The 26,518-nt window shown below is 36.5% G+C and overlaps 1 protein-coding gene across 1 annotated transcript in view; it reads right to left on the minus strand.

Annotated features, from left to right (window-relative positions):
- The window catches only part of Vwa8 (von Willebrand factor A domain containing 8), a 392,265-nt gene that overhangs the window by 100,183 nt on the left and 265,564 nt on the right, over positions 1-26,518 (minus strand). Inside the window, exons 35-37 of the mRNA XM_076872295.1 lie at positions 25,670-25,865; positions 19,878-19,959; positions 8,634-8,838 (exon numbers count right to left, since the gene is read on the minus strand). Of these exons, the coding sequence (XP_076728410.1) occupies positions 8,634-8,838; positions 19,878-19,959; positions 25,670-25,865 (483 nt within the window). The remainder of the gene's footprint in view (positions 1-8,633; positions 8,839-19,877; positions 19,960-25,669; positions 25,866-26,518) is intronic.

The following is a 26,518-nucleotide window of genomic DNA, read 5'->3' on the forward strand; positions in this document are numbered from 1 at the left end:
CAACCCCGGTACTCCCATATTTCTCTCATTAGGATTTGAGAGATGATAGTATGGAATTTTCTAGCACATTTTATATGACCTGTTTTCCACTGCCTCCAACTCTGAAGATTTCATCATTGCTTCATTATCAATGAGGCTCTAAAATTTCAGGTGGATATGCTTTCCCGTTTGTTACACTAATACCTGTTGTTCCATAAAATTTTCTTAAATTACTTTTTGTGTGCTTTTCTGCCCTCTTGTTCTCTTCCTAGAGTTCATATTAGATAAAACTTCCCCATCTTCTTTTTTTCTATTTTAACTTTCTTTGTGTTTTGGAAGTGTTCTCTAATATCCAATACCTTATATCAACTTTTCTTAAACTTCTATCACTTTTTAATTTTCTAGAGATCTTCCTTGTCCTTTGAAGATTTCCTATGTTAAAATATCATCCATTTTCAGTTTTTGATTGTAATATATTTTCTTACCTCTCTGAGAATATCAATTGTCCTTTTGTGAAATGTCTTTCTACTATCTGTACCACCTCTATATTTCAAAGTTCTTTTTTTTCTGTTTTGATTCCATCCATTGTATAAGAAGTTACCCATTAATATTTTAAAATTACTTGTAAAAAAAGTGGCTTTTTGCATGAGGGTAGGGCTGGTGAACAGGCAAGTGTTTGTAAAGTTTTAGGGAAAGAACTCGATGGTCATCATTATCCAAAGTACACGTATAAAGACACAAATTGGTGTGAACATACTTTTCATACAACCAGAAAATAAAATAAAATAAGAAGATGTTCTATTTAAATCAAAACAGAAAAAATAAAATTTAAAAAATGGTTACTTTCTGCTCCATCTTTCTAAAGTTTTGCCCTATATCTGGAATTAGCCAGATGACTTGACTTAATCTCTAAGAGTGTGTTTACATCATATTTAAACTATGTTTTTCAAAAGAATTGATGGGAATTCTACCTAGAATGTCCAGCAACCTGTATGTATTGCCATTTAATGAATGCATTTTCTCTCGCTAATTATTTAGTTTTCTGTATGCTCTCTGTGGACACAGATAGAAAGATAAATAAAAATTATTCCCTAACAGTGATAAAAGGTAATTAAAAGGTTGCTTAATCTTCTACTGCCTTCAGGAAAAATCTCATGACCTTGATTATATGATACAAGATTAATCTCCTGCCTTTTCTCCAGCTTTTGTATACAGTCCTCCTAGTGTATCTAACCAAACTGAGCTGCTTTCTATGATTCCTAAATTCTCTATCATAATTTCAATTCCATTACAATACATTTTACTTTTGTTCTTTATATATATATATATATATATATATATATATATATATTTTTTTTTTTTTTTTTTTTTTTTTCCTTGTCTTGGGCACATCACTGACCAAAAAGAATTTTGCTAATTTCCTGCCAGGAAGTGTATATGTGTATACACACACACACACACACACACACACACACAGATGACAGCTTCCTTGGATCCAAGTAAGGAAAGGGGTAAACTTTAACTTTATCTCTTCCTTGTATGGTCTCACTCCTGGCCTATCCTAAGCTGTAGGAGTCTCTCTTATAGCTCCTGCCTTTTGTATGGTAGGGGAGTGCTGCTGTCCAGGAGCACAAGGTAGAGGAGAAAGCCAAGACGCCTAGGCGGTCTCTGTACAGACTTTTGACTAATCTTCCAAATTCTTGTGCAACCCACACATCAATTTCTAGGGCTACCCAGTGCCTTCAAGTCCTAAAGCAAACGAAGGCAAAAAACTAAACAAGAAAAGCGAAGAAACACAGCACCAAATTTGACTTGCTCTTTACTGTTCTCTGGACTTAGACTCAATGATGTATGTTTTGCTGTGTGTTTTTTAGTCTTCTTCTAATTTGTCTTTAGAATAGGCTTATACACTATAATCCTGTGCTGACAATTGTCCTATCATTGATTTCCTGCTTTCCTTCAAGTTGACAAGTTTAGGCAAAGGCCATTTTTTCAATTCCTTTTTTGGGCTTGACAAAACTTTCTCCAACAGGATTATAAACAAAGCTTTCATTTTAACACTAGGATAGATGATGAATTATATAACTCATCAGGTCATGATTTAATGTTGGGTATTTAGGTAACACTGTTTCATTTTAATTTGCTTTGTTTCCATATAAGCATTAAAGTATTCTGTAGGCCAATATTACCTAAATCCTGTTTCTAATTTTTATTGTTTACTGAGTACTCACTCTGTCCTAGGCATTTATCATATATTTTTCTTATATTATCTTTATATTATGATTAGAAAATGAGATTTTGAAAGAGTAATTCATTTGTCAAAGATCCCATATAATGTTCAAAAGAGATTTGAAACCTGCTATGACCACTCCGAATTTCATGCTCTTAAACAATATGCTATGCTGCTTATGAATAAAAGTCATAATTATGTTTGTAAACATAATGATAAGAAAGTTTATTTCTATATTCATTGTGATGTGTTGACTATACATATAATGCACTAAATAATTTCAGCATTATAAAAATTATAGAGCCATTGAATATGAACCTATTCATTGAATTTGAACCTCAACTTTAGTAGGTGTATTCCTGAGTTAATTTACTTTCCTTATATAAGGAAAATTGCCTTAATAAATTTTTCTAAGATTGCCTTTTCATTTATTTATCATCTTTTTTTTCTTTTTCTTTTTTTATTGGTTGCTCAAAACATTACAATGAACTTGACATATCATATATCATACATTTGATTCAAATGGGGTATGAATTCTTATTTTTATTTCATGTACAGATTGCAGGATCACATTGTTTATACATCTATGTTTATACATACTGCCATACTAGTGTATCATCTTACTCAACAATATGCACTGGGGATATGGTAACATTCAGAATAATGATCGTAAAGCTTATCATAAGAAAAGAGAGCTAAAATATTCCTGCTGATGATTTGAAGAGAAATTTCTCAAGGTTAGGCCTTTCCTAGAGAGTGAAAGAAAGTTGATATTTCTATTTTTAACCTTAGTTTAAAAGTATATAAAACCCACAATTTTCAAAGTTTATAGGAATGTCAGTCTCCTTGTATGGCCCAAAAGGTTAATTTTCAAAAGGTTAATAATACAGTTTCCTAAAATCACAAACTTGCTGATTTGCTTGTCTTAAGGAGGTGGTTACTGATTTAATTTTAGTTCTATTTGACAATTTCAGATAATCCTGTTATCAATGGAAGCATTACTTCTGGAAAGAATGCAATATCAAGTGGCAGGTTTTCTTTGTTCTGAAATACAATGGATATAAGAAAGGAGGCCCCTACACATGAACCCAGGGGCATCATCTCACTTGAGGACAGACTTCTCTCCAATTCTTGGCTCAAACCAAGCTCCCAGTTCAAGAAGGGCCCTGCACACCTGCAACTGGTACAACTCTAGGCAACTACATTTCCCAGAGACAGCATGACACCATCTAGTCTGTGTTCTCAGGCCTCCCTTCCCTTTTCTTTCACCTCTCTCTTCCTATTCACATTCCATTGCCTTGTTTCTCAAAATCCTCGCTCTTAGGTAACTGTCATCATTCTCCTCAGGCAGTTGGTTGATAAAGACTTAATTAAGCCAGTGGCATGCTGGAGCCAAAGGGTACCAGCTTGTGAGAGATAACTGATCAATATTCAGGAATTTTACAAGCAAACTTTCAACTTTTGGTAGCTAGTCATCAGCCTTGGAGGAAATGCTTGTACCCAGGAAATTGGCATTGTTAACACTCCCTACTGGCCTGTGAGGAGCTGGCTTATCTGCACACCACTGGGTACTACACTGCCAAGGGGACTTGCAGTCTTAGTGGTACTCTTGAAAACCTTAAAGATTCAAAACGAACTTCCATCTCTGAGATTTCTCTATCAGGAAATATTTTCTAACAGGGGTAAGTGATAAAAATAATAGAGCCATTGCCAAGGGTTACCACATAGGCACACCCCTAGATCATCTTGGTCCAAGTTGGCTCTACAGATACATATCACTAGGAGATATGGCAGGAAAAGGTCAGAAAGGCAATGCGTTTCTGGTCAAGAAAGATTCCCAAAGATACAAGTACATGTAACCATTATATAAAACAATTCTGTAACACTGACCTGCTGAGACAGACTGTTTTCCGAGTTACTGACCAAAACAAAGAATGAAGCATGCTTTCCAAGAGAGGACCATGCTTCTTGCACCACCACAAAGGATGTGGAGGTCACTCAGTCTGTGCACTGAAAAACTAAATTTACTGAATGCCAATTAAATAATCTAATGATTTCTAAAACTGAAAATAGGTCTTAATATTCTACTGAGATCTTCAAAAGTCAAAACTTCTGGACTAGTGCCTAAAGAAAGGCCAACCTTTGTTACCTAAGTTGCATTGAACTGTACTTATTCATAGCCCCGGAATATTTTCTTTAAAAGAGGGAATGGATCAATGGTGCTTAATATAAATTAGTCATCTTTTCCATGTATTTCTTTCCATGCTTCTCTAAAGAATTGATTGTGTGCTAACTCTGTACCAGTCACTGTCACGGCTATACACAAGAACATTTAAGTTGTAGTCCCACATTGGGTTTCAGAAGATTCTGTGCATTTCAAAAATAGATGGTGAAGGAAGTACTACTGAAAGCCCTCATAGAGATTCTATCAGTAATATACAGAGAAATCACTTTCTGATTTGCTCACTATAATTAGAAATGACATTTGAAAGTTATAACCTTTTTTCTTTTTGGTCCCACAATAAAAGTCATCAAAAGCCTTTGAAAGTATATGATTTTATTTCTAAGGAAAAATGTGATGTAGCTTTATTAGCATTCTTGAGAGGAACATAAATGTAACAAATTAAAAATATACTTTATAGAGAACACCATGAAATATAGCAAGAAAATTTTTGGTTTATAATTAACCCATGTTTCTGAAAATAGAGAGTCTCATTTTAATTAATATGGATTTTAAATAATGGGTTCTAGGAACTACAGTTGTAGTAACACTTTGATTTATTTTTATAGTTGTTTACTATTGGAAAAACACATGTTCCTGTCAAAGCACATCAAATTAATGAACAAATTTTATATGCAGAGCTCAATAAATATCCTCTTGCAAGCTGTACTGATTTTAAAAATACAACAATGAATTCATTAAAAAACAGAAATTCAAGGGGCTAGGGTTGTGGCTCAGCAGTAGAGTGCTCGCCTAGCACAGGCAAGCCCTTGGTTCAATCCTCAGCACCACATAAGAATAAATTAATTAATTAAATATGTTGTGTCCAACTACAACTAAAAAATAAATATTAAAAAATTTCAAATCAACAATGGGTTCAAAGATAATACCTCTGGAAGGCCGAAATACAGCAAAGACAGAAAGGGCAAAGGTAAAGCATGTAACTGTACTCTTTGTCTAAATATGGGCAGTTTGTTTGCTACTCTACAGAGCAATCAGGGAAAGTTGAGGGTTAATTCCTGACAAATAGCTTAGTAGGCTGTTTGCCCAGCCTTCCCTGTTGATCCAAAGGAGCATCTCCTACTCCAGAGGAATCATACAACACAGAAGTGAGTAGACCTCCCATGCAGGGGGCCTGGTGCTGACACAGACTGCTGGAATGCAAAGCAGGTCTTTCCCTTCTGATGGTGTAAGTCCATTTGGCCACTAGATGGAGATCAGGTTACTCTGCCAGTGACTGAAGTGGCTTGCAGCCAGCAAATGGAAGTAGGATACCAAGAACCTATTCTCTTTTTTTCATTATTTCTATGAAAGGCATTTTTCAAGCTCCCAAATCAGGAGCACACCTATATAGAATAAAGAATTCATAAATGAGGCTCCTTAAAAGATCAAACAGGAAGGGAACTGTAAAAGGCAAATATTATTATTATTATCTAGATTGATTTTTATTTATGTTGTATAATCTATAATATGAACTGGCTTAAGTAAGATCAATTAAGTATCCTTTCTCCTCATTACCAAGAGATTTGAGAAAAAGTTAATACAATGGCAGATTATTTGGACAAGACAATTCTTCCTGTTCCCTTTTAAACAATAAAGATGTATGCTCACAATTTGTTTCTCAGTTTGAGTACACACACACACACACACACAAACACGTGCACGCACACACACATATCTGTATTATATGTGTGTATATATTTTTTATATCAGCCAAAATGGATTAAGCAATCTTAGAAGTAGGAGGAGAATATTAGCAAACATCTATTCTACTTTTCCAAGTGAAACTATCATTTCATTCTGAATTATATAACTTTATTACTAAATTTGTCTTATTTCTGTTATATTTGAATCTTGAGCTAGAGATATAAAGTTATAATATTTCCAAGTAATGTTTGATTTAGGGAAAATTCAGGTATTTGCACTGTATAATGTAGACAAATATTTGAGTATTCTTTTTTAAAAGTTTTTTTTGTAGTTGTAGATGAACATAATACATTTATTTATTTATTTATTTGTTTTTATGTGGTGCTGAGAACCAAACCCAGTGCCTCACACATGCTAGGTGAGTGCTTTACCACTGAGCTACAGCCCCAGTCCCATATATGAGTATTCTTGAGAGATTAGATATTATAATTGTTTATTTCTAACTTAATAACTATATATTTACATATATTTATATTCATTCAATAAATACTGCTGTGGGTACATTAAAGCATAAAGCGAATAATTTGTGACAGTTCAAAAACATTCCGTTTGTTATCAATTACCAGTGAAATTTAGTGCATAGAAGTGTGAGCATAAACAAAGATATTTATTGTTGTGTACCAATCACCAAGCCAGACTCTGGGAAAATTTAAATTCACAATATAGTCAGAGTTATATAACTGAATTATATAACTTTATTACTAAATTTGTCTTATTTCTGTTTTATCTGAATCTTGATCTAGAAATATAAAGTTATAATATTTCCAAGTAATGTTTGATTTAGGGAAGAGAAGAGTTACATGGTTAAAATAATGAATAATATGGTGAACATACTTGTTCCCAGAAAGAGAAGAGTTACATGGTTAAAACATAAATATGGATAAATTTTTGTAAAATCATGAGTAGAAGTCTTTTTTAAAAAAGTTCTTTTGAGAAAAAATAAAATCATTAATTCAGGTCACAAAGATTTGACCACAGAAAAAATATCACCTTTGATTTTTAAAACATATGTATTTATTATTTTTATAACACTAGTATTTATTATTGGGTGCCAATGACAGAGAAAAAACTAATGCTTGGAATAATGAAAACAAAACAGAACCATAAGTAATTAGTTTTCTAAATATTATTATGGATAGTAATCAACATTCATCTGCTGCTGTAATAGATCCATTTTGCATTTAATGACATGTTTATTTTAAGTAATACATTTGTTTTAACTTGATTAAATTAATAAATTTATGTCCCTTCAAAAGGATTGAGGTTGCTAGCCTAAGTTTGGTTTGAGATTTTAAAAATATTCCTATAAAGCTTTTAAGAATCTTGGGCTGAAGTTGTGGGTCAGCGGTAGAGCACTCGCCTTGCACGTGCGAGACCCTGGGTTCGATCCTCAGCACCACATAAAAATAAATAAGTGAAATAAAGGTATTGTATCCAACTACAACTAAAAATAAAGAAATTTTTTAAAAAAGGAATCTAAGAAAAATATGTATTATTCATTTACAAATATATTTATTTCTCTTTTAAGGAAAAATCACAAAGTAATCACATAAAATAGTAATTATTAACTAATTATTCATGGAATACTTGGTTGAAATGGGTTGAAATGTCTTATCTTGTTAGGTAGAAACCAAGCTTCCTTTTTTTTTTTTTTTTTTGTACTGGGGATTGGATTCAGGAGTTATTTACCATTGAGCAACATCGTCCTCTTAATTTTCATTTTTAATTTTTAGACAGGTCTCACTGAGGCTGGCCTCCAACTTGTAATTCTCCTATTCAGCTTTCTGACTAGCTAGGATTACAGCTATTCACCAACGTGCCCCTTCCTACCTTCCTTTTTGTTAGATAAGAATGAAATATAAACAAAGAAGTTTTGATCTGAAGATTAAATGAATTTCAAAAAAATTTTTTATTATATGCTTTAGTATGTATGAGTATACTGCCTTCCTCATTGTTATAATTCATTCCAGACAACAACTAGACCAGGTGCTGACTGAGTCATTTCTAGAGTCACTGGGTTTCCTTTTGCTCTGGTGGCCTGTTCCCATATTTCTTTCCCATAGTAGTGTAATTTCTACTGGTCACTGCTAAATTTGCCTTATCTGGAAAAAAGGAAGTTGTTAAAAACTATTGGGTGAATATTTTGCTAATCTTCTAGAAATTTAGGCTTATAAGAATATGCTGTCAGATCATCAAAGTTATAAGTTCAAATTTATTTTAGTTATTTTAGCAAGTATATTTGAGTTGTTGAGCCAAAAATTTTCCTGATTATGGCATCTAGAATGAAATTTATACCTGAATGCCCACCTTTAAGAGGTAAGTTAGGGGCTACGGTTGTGGCTCAGTGGTAGAGAGTTTGCCTAGCAAGTGTGAGGCACTGGGTTTGATCCTCAGTACCGCATAAAAATAAATAAATAAAATAAAGGTATTGTGTCATTCTACAATGAAGAAAAAACAAACAAACAAAAAAAGGAGGTAAGTTAATTTAAGTAGTACCTGCATATGTCTGTCACCTTCTTGCCCAATCATGTTTCTCCATTCCATGAGTGATCGCTGCAGATGTTCAAGTCCAGTTTCCCAAAGCCTGATGTGACCTCCCATATCAACAGTAACAACCCCACTTTTGTCCCACTCTGCCAGAAGTGCATCTGTGTCCGAAATAGTAGATAGCCATGTAGTATATGGTGGGAGAGATTCTGAACTGAAAAAGGAAAAACAAAAAACTAAGATGAGAAACAGAGGGGATCCAACATGGCGGCTGGTGAGGAAGCAGCACTTTCAGTATCTCCACATTAACGGGATCAGAAAGACCCATTAATACACCTAGATTCTACCTATTGAGGAACTTCTAGCAAAATTCCACTGAAAGGAGACCTGCCGGGAATTAGTAAGTTTATTAGAGGTGACAGTTTGTCCCAGACAAGTGAATCTTGGCCACGCAGCACAAAAGCCCAGTCCCGCGGCCACCACCTGCCTGGCTCTGAAAGCGGCCCCCAGAGGCCCGGCGTGGCGAAAAGGGTCCCCACAGGGCCCGGCAGACGGCCCGCACCCTCCGGGCTCTGCTGGCGGCCCCGCTCGTGCTGCGAACGCCCCGGCCCACCCGGCAAACGGCCCCCCCGCCCGCTCGGCTCTTGGCCACGCGGTGCAGAGGGTCCAGTCCCGCGGCCGCCGCCTGCCCGGCTCTGCAAGGGGCCCCTGGCGGCCCGGCGCTGCGAGAAGGGTCCCCTCCTGGCCCTGCGGATGGCCCCCGCCCTCCCGGCTCTGCTAACGGCCCCGCCCGCACGGTGAACGGCCCCCCCACCGCCCGGCTCTGCGAATGGCCCCACCCACCCGGCAAACGCCCCTGCCCTCGGCTCTTGGGGACACTGCGCAGAGGTCCAGTCCCACGGCAGCTGCCTGCCCGGCTCTGCAAGCGGCTCCCGGCGGCCCAGCATGTCGAGAAGGGTCCCCTCCCCACCCTCCCAGCTCTGCTAACAGCCCCGCCCACCCGGCAAACCGCCCCCGCCCGCCCAGCTCAGGAGGTGATGTGAAGGGAATCTAACCAAGCCTTTATGAAATAGCGAACTGGGAACTAAAACCAGAGATTGAGTCAGACCAGAGACAAGCCAGTTCCACCCCTCCCTTTGGACACTCTGGAAAGGAGCCAGGGGCCCGCCATAGCAGAGAGGGGAAGTCACCAAAGTTCGGCCAATGAGATTCCTTCCCAGCGGAATCTACTTTAGCAGGTGTGTGACTCCCACCCACATAAGATACAAACAACCGGGAAACTTCAAAAATCTCTCCATGGGTGTGACCGTAAGGGCCAAGGGACTCCCGACCCCTAACTCCCCCTAATGCCAGTGACGCGGGCGTGACTGTAGAGGCGGAGGGAAGTAGAGAAGACTCCCCACCCCCAACTCCCCCAACCGCCATCTGAGAGGGCCTGACGGTAGGGGCGGAGGGAAACAGAGGACACCCCAGACCCCCAACTCCTCCTACCGCCAGCGGAGTGGTCGTGATTGTAGGGGCTGAGGGAAGCAGAGGAGATCCTTGACCCCCAACTCCCATTACCACCAGCGGTGACACCAAAGGTCTTAGCTGCCAGCTTCTGAGGGTGTGCCCACCAAAGGGGTCCGGAAAATTAAACTATTGACTCCCAGACCACAGCTCCACAGTACTGGGGCTTAGATGAATGACAGAGAGAGTGCTCAGTCGTTTGGGAAATAGGGCACGCAGTGGAGCTGAAAGTGTAACCAGATCCTTGGAGAATCGCCTCCGATGAGCAGGACCTGGCTGGCTGGCAGGAGGAAGGGGAGGAGGGGCCGTAGAAGTGAAACGGCTCTGGACCAACAGGATTGAGAGACTCCCAGGAGCCGCCTTACAGGGATTGCTGTCGACACATTGAGGGCAAAACTCAGCCCAGAGGGCACAGCTTTGTCTACAGGAAGAGAAGAAAATGGATCTCTAAGACCTAATTTTATTTTATTTTTTCTCTCCCTTTTCCCCTCTTTCTTTCCCCTTCCAAGTTTTATTGTTCTTTCCATTCTCCTCTATGCTATCTATCTCCCTCTCCTTCTTTCTTTTCAAGAGCACCTTCCTTCCCCTTCCCCCCAACTTTCATCCCAAGCATTACGTCCTCCATTTCGAGTAACTGCTAAATGCAAATAGGTGAATGTTTCGAGGCCGTCTATAGTGCTCCCAAGTACCTAGCTACTACCAACACCCTGATCCAATCGACGGTTAGTACCCCCCTTCAGTAGAGCAATCTTCTAAAGTAGCCAAGACATACTAACACTTATACCTTCATAGCACCTAACCTAAAGTCCTAAGAACAAACAACAAATCACTATATTCATACAAAATCCGGAAGCCCTTTATAAATTGAATGAATCAGCTCTAAAGTACAATAAAGCCCAACATCTCTAGGCATAATCTCCCACCACAAAGGAGAGACAACAGAGATATACAAAGCCAAAACAAATGTATAGGAGAAAGCAGTTACAAAGCAGTCAAACAGAGCTGGAAAGTAATGTGAACAACATGAAAAAACAAGGGAAAAAAGGATTACAGATAATGCAGGACAACTTAAATCTACAGGAGGACCTAGAAGCATCAGAAACATGGACAGGGAAAGAAATCAAGGCATACCTAACTCAGATGGAACGGAATATTAGAGAAGACATGAGACAGCAAGTCCAAGCATTGAAAGTATATTTTGAAAACGAACTAAACAAAGAAATTCAAACTGCAAAGAACGAGCTTTACCAGGAGATAGAGATCTTAAAAAAAAACCAAACAGTAATTTTAGAAATGCAAGAAACCATAAACCAGATTAAAAACACTAACGAGAATATTACAAATAGACTAGATCAAGTAGAAGTCAGAACATCAGATAATGAAGACAAAGTTTATCAACTTGAAAAGGATATAGTCAACACAGAAAAGATGCTTAAATCTCATGAGCAATCTATCCAAGAGATATGGGATCTCATCAAAAAACCAAATTTGAGAGTCATTGGGATAGAAGAAGGCACAGAGGTTCAAACCAAAGGAATGGACAACTTATTAAATGAAATAATCCTAGAAAACTTCCCAGAGATGAAAGATGGAATGGATTGCCAAATTCTGGAAACCTACAGGACCCCAAACATCCAAAACCGTAATAAACCAACTCCAAGACATATAATTATGAAGATAGCCAACATACAGAACAAGAAGAGAATATTAAAAGCTACGAGAGAAAGGAGGCAGATTACATTCAGGGGTAAACCAATTAGGTTAACAGCCGATTTTTCATCACAGACTTTGAAAGCGAGAAGATCCTGGAACAATGTATTTCAAACGCTGAAAAATAATGGATTCCAACCAAGAATACTGTATCCAGCAAAATTAAGCTTCAGATTTGACAATGAAATTAAAATTTTCATGATAAACAAAAGCTAAAAGAATTCGCAGCCAGAAATCTAGCACTGCAAAGCATTTTGGGCAAAATTCTACAAGAAGAGGAATGGAAAAATAGTGCCCAAAACTAACAGCGGGAGGTATCTCAGTAAAGGGGGAGGAAAATAACCAAAAAGTAAAAACTAGCCAAACTAAAATAAATAAACAAATAAACATGACTGGAAGTAAATAATCATATTTCAATTGCAACCTTAAATGTTAATGGACTAAACTCACCAATCAAGAGACACAAGCTAGTAACCTGGATCAAAAACACAAATCCAACAATATGCTGCCTTCAGGAGACTCATATGATAGGAAAAGACATACACAGGCTGAAGGTGAAAGGTTGGGAAAAATCATTCCACTCACATGGCCCTCGGAAGCAAGCAGGAGTGACCATACTCATATCGAATAAAATCAACTTCAAACCTAAGTTAATCAAAAGGGATAAAGAAGGACACTATATCCTGTTAAAAGGAACCATCCACCAACAAGACATAACAATTATCAATTTGTATGCACCAAACAATGGTGCGGCAAAGTTCATAAAACAAAATCTCCTCAAGTTCAAGAGTCAAATAGACCACAACACAATAATTATGGCTGACTTCAACACACCGCTCTCGTCATTAGACAGATCTTCAAGACAAAAGCTGAATAAAGAAACTATAGAACTCAATGACACAATCAATAACCTAGACTTAACCGACATATATAGAATATATCAACCATCATCAAGTGGATACACATTCTTCTCAGCAGCATATGGATCTTACTCAAAGATAGATCATATATTATGCCATAGGGCAACTCTTAGTAAATATAAAGGTGTGGAGATAATACCATGCACCATACCTGATCATAATGGAATGAAACTGGAAATCAATGATAAAAAAAGGAAAGAAAAATCCTGCATCACATGGAAAATAAACAATATGTTACTGAATGATCAATGGGTTACAGAAGACATAAAGGGGGAAATCAAAAAATTCTTAGAGATAAACGACAATTCAGACACAACATACCACAATCTATGGGACACAATGAAAGCAGTTTTAAGAGGGAAATTCATTTCCTAGAGTTCATTCCACAAAAAAAGAAAAAACCAACAAACAAATGAACTCACACTACATCTCAAAACCCTAGAAAAGGAAGAGCAAAACAACAGCAAATATAGCAGAAGACAAGAAATAATTAAAATCAGAGCAGAAATTAACGAAATTGAAACAAAAAAAACCATTGAAAAAATTGATAAAACTAAAAGTTGGTTCTTTGAAAAAATAAATAAGATCGACAGACCCTAAGCCATGCTAACAAAGAGAAGAAGAGAGAGAACAAAAATTACTAACATACGGGATGAAAAAGGCAATATCACAACAGACACTACAGAAATACAGAAGACAATTAGAAAGTATTTTGAAACCCTATATTCTAATAAAATAGAAGACAGTGAAGATATCGATAAATTTCTTAAGTCATATGATCTGCCCAGATTGAGTCAGGAAGACACACACAATTTAAACAGACCAATAACAAACGAAGAAATAGAAAAAGCCATCAAAAGACTACCAACCAAGAAAAGCCCTGGACCGGATGGGTATACAGCGGAGTTTTACAAAACCTTCAAAGAAGAATTAATACCAATACTTTTCAAGCTATTTCAAGAAATAGAAAAAGAAGGAGCTCTTCCAAATTCATTCTATGAGGCCAACATCACCCTGATCCCAAAACCAGACAAAGACACCTCAAAGAAAGAAAACTACAGACCAATATCTCTAATGAACATAGATGCAAAAATTGTCAATAAAATCCTGGCAAATTGGATACAAAAACATATCAAAAAAATTGTGCACCATGATCAAGTAGGATTCATCCCTGGGATGCAAGGTTGGTTCAATATACGGAAATCAATAAATGTTATTCACCACATCAATAGACTTAAATATAAGAACCATATGATCGTCTCGAGAGATGCAGAAAAAGCGCATTCGACAAAGTACAGCATCCCTTTATGTTCAAAACTCTAGAAAAACTAGGGATAACAGGAACTTACCTCAACATTGTAAAAGCTATATATGCTAAGCCTCAGGCTAGCATCATTCTAAATGGAGAAAAACTGAAGGCATTCCCGCTAAAATCTGGAACAAGACAGGGATGCCCTCAATCACCACTTCTATTTAATTTAGTCCTTGAAATACTAGCCAGAGCAATTAGACAGATGAAAGAAATTAAATGCATAAAAATAGGAAAAGAAGAACTTAAAATATCACTATTTGCGGAAGACATGATCCTATACCTAGAAGACCCAAAAGGGTCTACAAAGAAACTACTAGAACTAATAAATGAATTCAGCAAAGTGGGAGGATATAAAATCAACATGCATAAATCAAAGGCATTCCTGTATATCAGCAACAAAACTTCTGAAACGGAAATGAGGAAAACCACCCCATTTATAATATCCTCAAAAAAAAAAAATACTTGGGAATCAACCTAACAAAAGAGGTGAAAGATTTATACAATGAAAATTACAGAACCCTAAAGAGAGAGATAGAGGAAGATCTTAGAAGATGGAAAAATGTACCCTGTTCATGGATAGGCAGAACCAACATCATCAAAATGGCGATATTACCCAAAGTTCTCTACAGGTTCAACGCAATGCCAATCAAAATCCCAATGGCATTTCTTGTAGAAATAGAAAGCTATGATGAAATTCATATGGAAAAACAAAAGACCCAGAATAGCAAAAGCAATTCTAAGCAGGAAGTGTGAATCGGGAGGTATAGTGATACCAGAGTTCAAACTGTACTACAGAGCAATAGTAATAAAAACAGCATGGTACTGGTACCAAAACAGGCAGATGGACCAATGGTACAGAATAGAGGACACAGAGACCAATCCACAAAATTACAACTTTCTTATATTTGATAAAGGTGCTAAAAGCATGCAATGGAGAAAGGATAGCATCTTCAACAAATGGTGCTGGGAAAACTGGAAATCCATATGCAACAAAATGAAGCTGAACCTCTTTCTCTCGCCATGCACAAAAGTTAATTCAAAATGGATCAAAGAGCTTGATATCAAATCAGAGACTCTGCGCCTGATAGAAGAAAAAGTTGGCTCCGATCTACATATTGTGGGGTCGGGCTCCAAATTCCTTAATAGGATGCCCATAGCCCAAGAGTTAAATATAAGAATAAACAAATGGGACTTACTTAAACTAAAAAGTTTTTTCTCAGCAAGAGAAACAATAAGAGAGGTAAATAGGGAACATACATCCTGGGAACAAATTTTTACTCCTCACACTTCAGATAGAGCCCTAATATCCAGAATATGCAAAGAACTCAAAAAATTAAACAATAAGATAACAAATAACCCTATCAACAAATGGGCCAAGGACCTGAACAGACACTTCTCAGAGGAGGACATACAATCAATCAATAAGTACATGAAAAAATGCTCACCATCTCTAGCAGTCGGAGAAATGCAAATCAAAACCACCCTAAGATACCATCTCACTCCAGTAAGATTGGCAGCCATTAGGAAGTCAAACAACAATAAGTGCTGGCGAGGATGTGGGGAAAAGGGTACACTTGTACATTGCTGGTGGGACTGCAAATTGGTGTGGCCAATATGGAAAGCAGTATGGAGATTCCTGGGAAAGCTGGGAATGGAACCACCATTTGACCCAGCTATCGCCCTTCTTGGTCTATTCCCTGAGGACCTTAAAAGAGCATACTATAGGGATACTGCCACATCAATGATGATAGCAGCACAATTCACAATAGCTAGACTGTGGAATCAACCTAGATGCCCTTCAATAGATGAATGGATAAAAAAATGTGGCATTTATACACAATGGAGTATTACGCAGCACTAAAAAATGACAAAATCATGGATTTTGCAGGGAAATGGATGGCATTAGAACAGGTTATGCTAAGTAAAGCTAGCCAATCCTTAAAAAACAAATGCCAAATGTCTTCTCTGATATAAAGAGAGCAACTAAGAACAGAACAGGGAAGAAGAGCATGAGGAAAAGATTAACATTAAACAGAAACGAGTGGGGGGAGAGAAAGGGAGAGAGAAGGGAAACTGTATGGAAATGGAAGGAGACCCTCATTGTTACACAAAATTACATATAAGAGTTTGTGAGGGGAAAGGGGAAAAAAAAACAAGGGAGAGAATTAAGCAACAGCAGATGGGGTAGAGAGAGAAGATGAGAGGGAAGGGGAGGGGGGATAGTAGGAGTTAGGAAAGGTAGCAGAATACAACAGTCATTAATATGGCATTATGTAAAAATGTGGATGTGTAACCGATGTGATTCTGCAACTTGTATTTGGGGTAAAAATGGGAGTTCATAGAATCAAATGTATGAAAGATGATATGTCATGAGCTTTGTAATGTTTTGAACAACCAAAAAAAAAGATGAGAAACATTAAAAATAAAGGAGTTGAGTGATATTTTATATGTGTATTGTTCTTTCCTGTTTAAAAAGTATGTTCACCACATTATTCATTATTTTATACCTGACTCTTCCCTACTTTACAGCATAAGAAGGTTACAAAGGTATGTGTTATGACCAAAGTGAGACATTGAACATACTGAGTTTTTAATCCTGAGGCAGAACAAAAATTAATTTAACAAGGAATTTGAAGGAAAAGTGTTAATAATTAATTATAATATATTGCTTATTGACAGTCTAAGTAATGAAGCTAGTTAAAAGTGATTTCAGTTCACTAAACTTGTCATAAAGATTTTTTATGGACTAATTGTGTCCTCCAAATATATGTTGAAGACCTAACCCTCAATTTGATGGCATCAGGAGGTCTTTGGGTAGTAATTAAATTTAGAGAAGATCGTGAGGGTAGAACTGCCAAGATAGGATTGTCCCTTTAAGAAGAGACCAGAGGGCTTGTGCTTTCTCTCCGCGACTCTGCCCCACTCATGCATCATGCTGAGATATAGTTAAGAAGGCAGTCACTTGTAAGAGCACCCTTATCAGGAGCCAAACTAGATGGCACCTTGTCTTGGACTTTCCCAGCTTCCAGACTGTGAGAAATAAATGTTTATCACTTAAGCCACTCATTATAGTTATAGCAGCCTGCACTAAGCCAGAACTCTAATTGTAGGTACATTAAAAGATCAGATACTGCCAGTAGTGCATGCCTGTAATCCCAGTTGGGGAGACTGAGGCAGGAGGATTCCAAGTTCAACTTAGTGAGGCCCTATGCAACTTAACAAGGCCCTATCTCAAAATAGAATAATAGAATGGGCTGGCCACCAATGCAGGTGTAGGAGGGATGAGTTGGTGTGGAGTTCCTTTCTTCCTGAGAGTGAGTTGCTAGTGTCATCTGGTATCCACGACTATTAGAAAATGTTAATAACCAATAAGTGGCTGTATTTTTGTTCTTTACCAATGTATCTGTTATTGTTTTGTTGTTGTTGTTGTTGTTGTTACTGGCGATAGAACCCAGGGATGCTTAACCACTGAGCCACATCTCCAGCCCAGGAATAATGAAATCTATTCATGTGAAATTATGATGTTTGACATTCTGCCAAGAACACTGATGTTATATGATATTATTGAGTATTGTATCTATTTGTTGTCCCTCCTTGTCTCTCTACCATAAAACCTTAAATTTAGAGGAACAATTTCTTTAATAATAAGAAAAAGGAAGTACTGAAGAAATCTAAACTTACAACATTTTGCACATCAGGTCCAGAACTTCTTCAATTCTTTTTTATTTTTTAACAAAAATGCATGTTTTCTTTTACATAATTAAATGAAAACACAGAATTATAGTGGAATGAAGCTTAGATTTATATACAGTCATATATGAGAGTTGGGCAGTATCATTTTACAAAGGCAAAGAGATAATACAAAAAATTTGTAGAATTAATGCATGAGGGCAAAAGTGGCACATTCATTTGGACTTGTAGTTACATTATATTTTTATTGTACTTTATGATTTGAAATTAGCCATCAAATAGAGAATTCCTGATATCTGGCAGGATGCTAAATTTAAGCAATTTTCAAAACCCCTGAAATCTAGATAGGTCATTCCTTTGTATTATATACATGCAAACAAAAACAAATAGCAATAGTTAATCTCAACAGAAAGCCAGGATATACTGACAATGAAACATACTCTAAATTACATGGCACATGAAATGTGGCAAGTTTAAATTGAGATATTCTGTTAAGTATAGCTATATTTCACAGACTTAGAAGAAAAATGAAATATAAAATATCTCATTACAGTTTTTATATTGAATACATGTCAAAATGATAATATGGTTTAAATAAAAAGTATTATTAAATTTAATTTCACCTGTTTCTTTTTAATGTTTTATTGTGGCTATAAGAAATATAAAATTACATTTATGATTTGCATTATATTTCCACTGGACAGCAACACTCTAAATGAATGAATTATGGTGCCCAGCTACTACATGGCTGTACACACAACTGCTCTTCCAGAAGTTCTTCTCATTGTAGGTAGAACATGTAGCTCAAACAGAAAATTAAAAAACACCAAAATAAAAAGCTCTTGAGGGAGAAAGTAAGAGAAGTATTGGAAAAAATCATCAGTGCTTTAAAATGATTTTTAAAAGTACATTATTTGTTTTTGTTAAATGGACTAGATAAGCATACAACTAGGGTGGAATAAGGAATTTCTTCAAATGTCTAAAAGTCATTTTCCATTAAACCAACACATTAACATGTTGCAAGAAATCACATATGTTGAAACAAATAAATCTATTTATTTGAATAGTGATTTTATGTTGTGTATGTTTTGAATTTGATTAAAGGGTCCTAAGAAATGCAATTGTTATTGCCAAGTTATTTTGTATTGTCATACTGAGCAATTTTCTTCTGTGGGTTAGAAGAGGAGAAAAAAGGACGCCTGGTGATGTTTTGGGTGATTGAGAGATTCCACTGTTCCTGTACTTTCTCTGATATTAGTGGGTCTCCAGGGTCCTCTGAGATTTCAGGCAAGGTTTTACCCACTGTTAGAGCTTAGTTGCATATGGGAAAGCACAGGAGGGGAGTCAATCTTATCTAGATCAAAGTAGAGTAGAAAGATAAGAGGAATCAGGATTTGATGGTAAAGATGGGGGTCAGTCAAGAAAGGAAAAAATGAGCAACCTAGGCTACATAGAATAAACAGGTGCAAGCTTATTAGCTCAAGAGAGATACAAGGCAAGGATATGCTCAGAAAAGGCTACAGGTGAGGATACCAATGTTCCTCAGGGCAGAGACAAGTAATTACTCTTTCTGTATCCTGAGCCTAGCTAGTTTAAAGGCTTCACTTCCATGACTGGTCAATAATAAAAGCAGTGAATGGTACTCAGTTTTATTCTAAATCTCTGGGAATCCTTTGGCTACTGTGTGGCTTTCATAACTGCACACAGTAATATATTTAGAAACAATATTAAATAAATGCTGTTTAAATTCCTTTGACATTTTGAATGCATTTCCTTCAGAAAACTAATACATAAAGTTAATAAGTATTAACATTTTTGCAATGCTAACAACGCTATTTCTGGTTTAGAAAAAACTAAGCATTAGAACAGATCAAACAAAAGAGAACAAAGGCTAGAAGCTTGTTAGACTTATACCTACGTAAAATGTTCCAAATATTTGAATATTTTTCCAAAACAAAAAATAAACATACCAGTAAAACATGCAGAAGAAAGGTAAGATACAAACCAACTGTTAAATGGGGGCAGGAGGGAAAGTTTTCATTTAAGGAAGCAAAAAATAGTTCACCCATTTTTATGACATATCAAGCTAAGAACAAAGATGCAATGGGTTACCTGGGAATAGGGATATATCGGAGTTTTTTTGAGTGCAGATCAGTGACTTCTATATAACCAGCTGTCTGTGGGGGTGTAGCACCTGCAAACAAATCATGACATGAAACAAGTATTAATGACGGCTTGATACCAAAGCATGACCCCAAGAATGCTTGATTGCTGCTAAAAGCAGAATGAAGTTACCACTATCCTACAAAAGAACTGTGGGACCTACTTGAAAAGGTACTGGACAAGTCCAGCTCTCAAAGCTAGACTTAAAATTATGGAGAAACATAAAGATTGTCAAGCAGAAGTATATTTGATTTACTGTCAGAAAAATAATTTGTCCTTTTCTTCATGATCTTTGATAGCATTCCAATATGGGTCAATTTTTTAGCATAGTTATTTAAAAATATTTTATCATTTGAATTCTGTTTCCCTTCTTAGGAAGTCACAGCAATTCCTAACAGGAGACAGTATAAAGTGGTAGAATTTAGTATCTGCTTTGCAATCAGACTGATCTGGTGAGTAGTTCTGGCTGTGATACTTCTTAGCTGTTGGTAAAAATATTTACATCTCTGAGGTCTGCTTTCTCATTTGTAAAATAGAGATAATAATAGCATCTGAGCATCATAAGCATTATTTTGAGGATGAGATGAAAAGAATAAATGCAAAGTATCTAATTAGTAGTAGCTCAGCATATAGTATCTGTCATTATCAGGGTTCTGCAAAACAGAAGGTGAGATGAGGATGGGGCAGGGGAGTAAGGACTTAGGATCATGAAGAGTATACAAAGTTGGGGGTAGGAAAAGACAAAGATATGGCGGCCAGGTCTGTAACTGAAATTTTGGGATTGCTCTCCCAGAAAATTCCATGGCTTTCTGACTTCTATTCCACAGCTCCAAATACCTCTGCCTCCCTCAAAGCATTACCTGTCATCAGTGTGTGTCACTAATTCTACTTTGTCTTTATAGGCAAGACTTATGATTCCTATTTGAGTGAGGAAGAAGCTGAGTTCTATAGAGCTAATGTCACTATAGGACTGACTTGAGGTGATTTAGCTGTACAGTGATGGTTTGAAATCCATCTTGCACTGCCAGTCACTATACACAACTCCTACCTGAGCTGGCTCTGGGACAATGGCTATTTGTAAAATAACCCCTTTTACAAAACCCTGGACACTAAGATATCTTAAAAACAAGATAAAATTCACCCTACCGCAAAACTTTTAAGATTTTTGTCCATCTTTGTCTGTCTACCTATCGATCATCTATCATTCTGTCTACCTACCTATATTTTATTACAACTTCACATAAAAATGAGATGTCCACACTAAATTCATGGAATACAGGAAAGAGAGAGAGAGAGAGAGAGAGAGAGAGAGAGAGAGAGAGAGAGAGAGAGAGAAATCTGGCATTTTATTTCATGATTGTAGTTGAAGGATTTTTTCCTCAGGTTATCTGAACAACTCAACATATCTCTTATTTATTCAACAGATGTGCTTGAGCTTACTTTGTATCTGAGGATATAGAGAAGATAGAGAAGAAGGAGATGCCACCTTTAAAGAGCTCACAGCATAAAGAGGTGGGCCCTGGGGGACTTTGAAAAGATTCCAGAGTGGGAATTATAACTCCGAGGTCAGGTATGAACTGAAGAGATAGGCAAGAGGAGGGCCCAGAGGGCAAAATGTTCAGGAGGAAGAAGGCAATGTACAGGGGAAGGAAGGCTAAGAAAAGAGTGTTACTATGCAATTTGACTACCCAGCTGCAGTGGCTGTACCCAGACAGCCGTTTGTATAAAATGAACATGCTTAGCATAAGTCATGCACCGTCTGCATTGTACTGCCTAGATATAAGGTCAATCTTGGATAAAGCTTTACACCATATGTCGATTTTGACAATTCCTGCTGCTAGAACCTAGCTAAAGTAGGTTGAATTATTTATAGACCAGGGTTCTTTGCCAAAAATAACCAGTTATTGAAACTGTTGAGATGACTAGAGCTGCTTAGCGAACCAACTTAAACATTTGGGTATAGCATTTAAAAGGCATTTTTTTTTTAAATATAGTAAGTAGAATTAAGTTGAGCTGCTGCCATCAGCACTTTCAGGTTGCTTGTGAAAGCATCGTAAGCCAACTTATTTAAAAATATTTTTTCTACATCTTTCTTTACTTTCCCTGGGTAGATTAATTCCACAACACACAAGGTGAGAAAATGCAATAATGGCTGTATCTGCTGTTTCAAGAAGAAAGCAAAAAATTTTACTCCTGGTACTAAAAATATACTTCCAGGTATAAGAAAGGGAATTTGTGGCTACAGAGCACTTCAGGGAAATATTAAGCATGGTGGCAGTGGTGGTAAAATAATCAAAATTTTAATGTTTACTGATCTGAAAATAAATCAGCTCAGAAAACAAGAATATTTACAAAAATAGTCTTATGGCTATCTTTGAACAGAATATAAGATTGAATTAAGGAAATGAAAAATGTGGCCAGGTTTCCCTCCAAACTGAGCCAAGTCCTTGTCCATTTAAAATGTTTCCACACTGTAGAGAGGATGAAGGCTCAATATATTTCCATTACACTTATAATCCAGGTGGATTTTAAAGATGGGTATAAACTGTATTTAGGGATTAGTCCACTAACCATTAAAGGGAAGTCATTGCTGCAATGTTTATCACATAATTCCCATGAACAGTGAGGACAGGATATATGCACAGTGCCAAAGTTAGAAGGAGGTATAAAAACTGTCAGGTGAAACAACCAAGAAGATTTTCAAAGGGAAGGTGAAATTATACTTAAAAATTCACTCCTTTTAGAAATGTAATTTGATGTACATCTGTTAACTACTAGGTTTAATACTCTTCTATTTATTCATGGATTAAAAGAGTGATGTGTGCCATAATAAAAAAGCTTTTAGAGTTTCTCACTATGATATTTTCCAGTGACTTTCTTTATGCTGCGGGAATAACAATTTTGTAATTCCACTCCTAGATAGACCCACTACAGACTCTCAACATTCGTATAAGGAGAGAGTTAGTTGCTAGAATATTCACAGCACAACTCTTTATAATGACCAAAAAATTGGGGGAATAAACCTAAATGTGCATTGACAAACAATAGAGGAATAAACTGTAGTGTGTAAAGCAGTGGAAATAAAGGTAGAGCTCTCAGTATGGTAATGACAAAGATTCTTTCCTTGATCAAGCTCTACTCATGCTCTTCAGAATCCTCTTTCCAACTAGGCCTAGTTCTTGGGCTTCTATGTTTGCCTCTTGCACTGTTTTATAAAAAATTAATTCAAAATGGATCATAAATCTAAAGCTTCTAGAGGAAAACATAGGAGATTTGCCTTTTATTCAAATAGGGGAAAAATGTATGAAAAATACAAATAATCTGACACTGGATTTGTATTTAGAATGTATAAAGAGCACTCAAAAGCTATTAATAAGAAAATGAATACCCCAATTAGAAATGGGCAAAAGAAGCAAAGAGACATTTCACTAAAGAAGATACATGTGAACAAATGTTCAATATCATTAGGTGCTATAGAAAATGCAAATTAAATTACTATAACCTGTTAAAACAGTGAAAAATCTGATAATGCCAAGTATTGGCGAAGATGCAGAGCAACTATAACTCTCATTCATTGCTGATAGGAATGAACTGCCTTTTGGGAAAACAGTTTTGGCAATTTTATCATAGAATGTAGAAGTGTCATTCCTAGGACTTACACAAGTAAAGCAAAAACCTAAAAATCACTTAAAAATCTAGGCTCAAATGTTCATAGTTGTCTTATTAATTACTGTAAAAAATTATATACACATACATACATACAAATTTGTGAACAGATAGGCAAACTGTGGTATATCTATATAATAAACTACCACTTGGCAATTAAAAGGAACAAACTACTGGCATGCACAAAACAAATGATTCTCAAATACATTTTATTAAGTGAAAGCAGCAAGACTCAAAAGACAATATAATGTATGATATCATTAATGATATTCTAGTAAAAGAAAATCTATAAGGACAGAAGTCAGATCAGTGATGGGTTGGGGGTAGGTAGACCAGTTGGCTGTAAGTGACATGGGAAGGTTTTTGGGGTGAGGACACTTCTCTTCTTTATCAGTTGGATGATGAGTCATACAATTATTTGTGTTTGCAAAACTCACAAAACTACACAGTAGAAAGGGTAAAATTTGACTATATATAAATTGGACCTTACTAAGAACAAATGTATACATTAGAAAGTCAGTCATCTGATATGTAGAGAATAAGTAGGAAAGGAAAAGAGTAGAAGAGGCCCTGGCATTACTCCAGTGGTGGTGCATTGGATGTTGGTAACAGAACTTGATAATATCAGGTAGGAAGTATCAAAAGGACATTGTGATTGATGATGGATTTGATGTAGAGAATGAGGGAGAAAAAGCATCAAGTGGAGTCCCAGGTTTCTGGGTAGATAAATGTGTACTAAGTTCTGGTATATATCATGGTGTCATTCCTGGAGTGCTTTGTCAAGATCCTATACCTTTCATGCAGGCCTCCCTTTTTGTTGAACAATTCCCATTCAATAAATTCCCCCTCATCCTTCAAGGGTCACCTCCTAATCAGCAGTCTCAGCTAAAAGCTTCTCTTTTTTGTGTTTGTATATTGCCTTGTGAATATTCTTATCATAGCATTGATGACATAGTGCTGTAATTGTCAATTTAATCATCTGCTTCTTCTATCACAGGAAGACTATTTAGGGAACTAGGGATTTATTTTCCTTGAATTTCAGATGGGAAGGAACTAAATATTATCATTTGACCAAGACTTTTCAAATCTAGTAATAGATTATTATTATCATACATTTTAGCATTACACTTGTGAAGTCCACACCAATAGAATGAACATAAACACAGCATAAACACACTTCTACTACCACAGTGCAAATAATAATACTCAATGATTTAATGCTTAAATTTTTTATAATTACCTATTCTGATGAATGCCAGTGTGGTTCTATAAAAATAACTCTAAATCTGGTATTGGAAGAGCTTGGTATAAATCTGAGTTCTGCTGGCTACTGGTGGATAATCCTGGGCCAGTAATTTTATTTCACTGTGTCAGAATTTCCTCACACATAAATCAAAGAGCAAGATGACAACAGGATAGGGTTCTAGAGATCAAGTGAATTTATAGAAGAAGTGATCAGCACTGCACTTGGATATACTGTGCAGTAAAAAACACAAGTTGACATGGAGAGCACTGATAAGTGAACTGGTCTCATGCTAAGCTGTGGGCCTTTGGTCTCAGGACTCTCTATGCCTAAATCCTAATCATTTTAAAAGGCTCTTGAAAAACAAGAGCCTTTACCTTCTAGGTAAAGTCACTTTTCAGATTGTAATGTGAATGTTGATGAGCTCTAACAGCAGTGCATACAACCATACACTGTGTAAAGATTAGTGAGCGGGTTTCAAAATACACAAAGCCCACTGGTGCACACCTGTAATTTTACACCAGCTACTGAAAAGGCTGAGGCAGAAGGAGCATAAGTTTCAGGTCAGCCTTAGAAACTTAGTGACACATTGTCTCAAAATAAAAAATAAAAAGGGTTGGGGTTATAGCTCAATGATAGAGCACCACAGGGCTCAATTCTTAGTATCAAAAACCACAACCAGCACCTTCCTCCCAGCACCACCTACAAACAAAAACAAACACACACAAACACACACACATACACAAAACCCACATAGCTCTTTTTAGCTAATATGAAATAATAATCATAAACTAAATATCCCCTACCAAATCAGGAAGTGATAACTTCTTACCTTTTGGGTAGATATCTTTTAGAGGGACTTCTCCTGGGGGCAAAATCCTGACTACCTGATTAGTATCTAAAAGAGTCACACAATTTCTCTGTCTTGGAGCCCCCTTCTTCTTCTTTCCTCCATAAAATGCTGTATCAGTGACACTGGGTTTATGCAAAGATGATGGCCTCTTCCAAGAATAAACTTCACTGGGTGACTGAAAAAGGAAGGAAGAAAGGAAGAAAGAAAGAAGGAAGGGAGGGAAGGAGGAAGGGAAAGGAAGAAAAAATAAAAAAAATTAAAGTACCATATAACACATTCACCATAACTTTTACAATATATTCCTTTAAGTATACACCAGTGGTGAACCTGTCTGACAGGAATAAGAAAATCAAATTATCTTTTTGAATTTGGTATAGGAGAGGGCTGCTTTACCAAAAGTCATAATTTCCAGACAAGTATGAAATATATATTAAATTTTTATTTTGAAATAAATCACAACTAAAAAGAGGGAATATGGCAGTATAGTTAGCTCAAACATAACATAATATAAAACTATGTATCTAGTAGAAAGATAAGAAAAGAACATAACTGGTATTTTTAAACCCTTGGAGTATCCCTACCCAATCACACGTCTCTGGTACACCTATATTTAATTCTCCTGGAATTTCTTATTATTTTTTCCTTTGGTTTATTTTAAAATTTTACCATGTATATTTATCCTTCCAAAAGATAATAAACTGTATTTTCCTATATTTTCTCTTAAAAGGTTAAGGTGTTGTCTTTTGAATTAAGCCTTTAACCCATAAGGAATTAATTTTCGTGCATGTTGTGAGGCAGGGACACATGTCTGTCTATTCTTATCTGGAC

Source organism: Callospermophilus lateralis, chromosome 12 (assembly GCF_048772815.1).
Source record: "Callospermophilus lateralis isolate mCalLat2 chromosome 12, mCalLat2.hap1, whole genome shotgun sequence".
Classification (NCBI taxonomy): Eukaryota; Metazoa; Chordata; class Mammalia; order Rodentia; family Sciuridae; genus Callospermophilus; species Callospermophilus lateralis.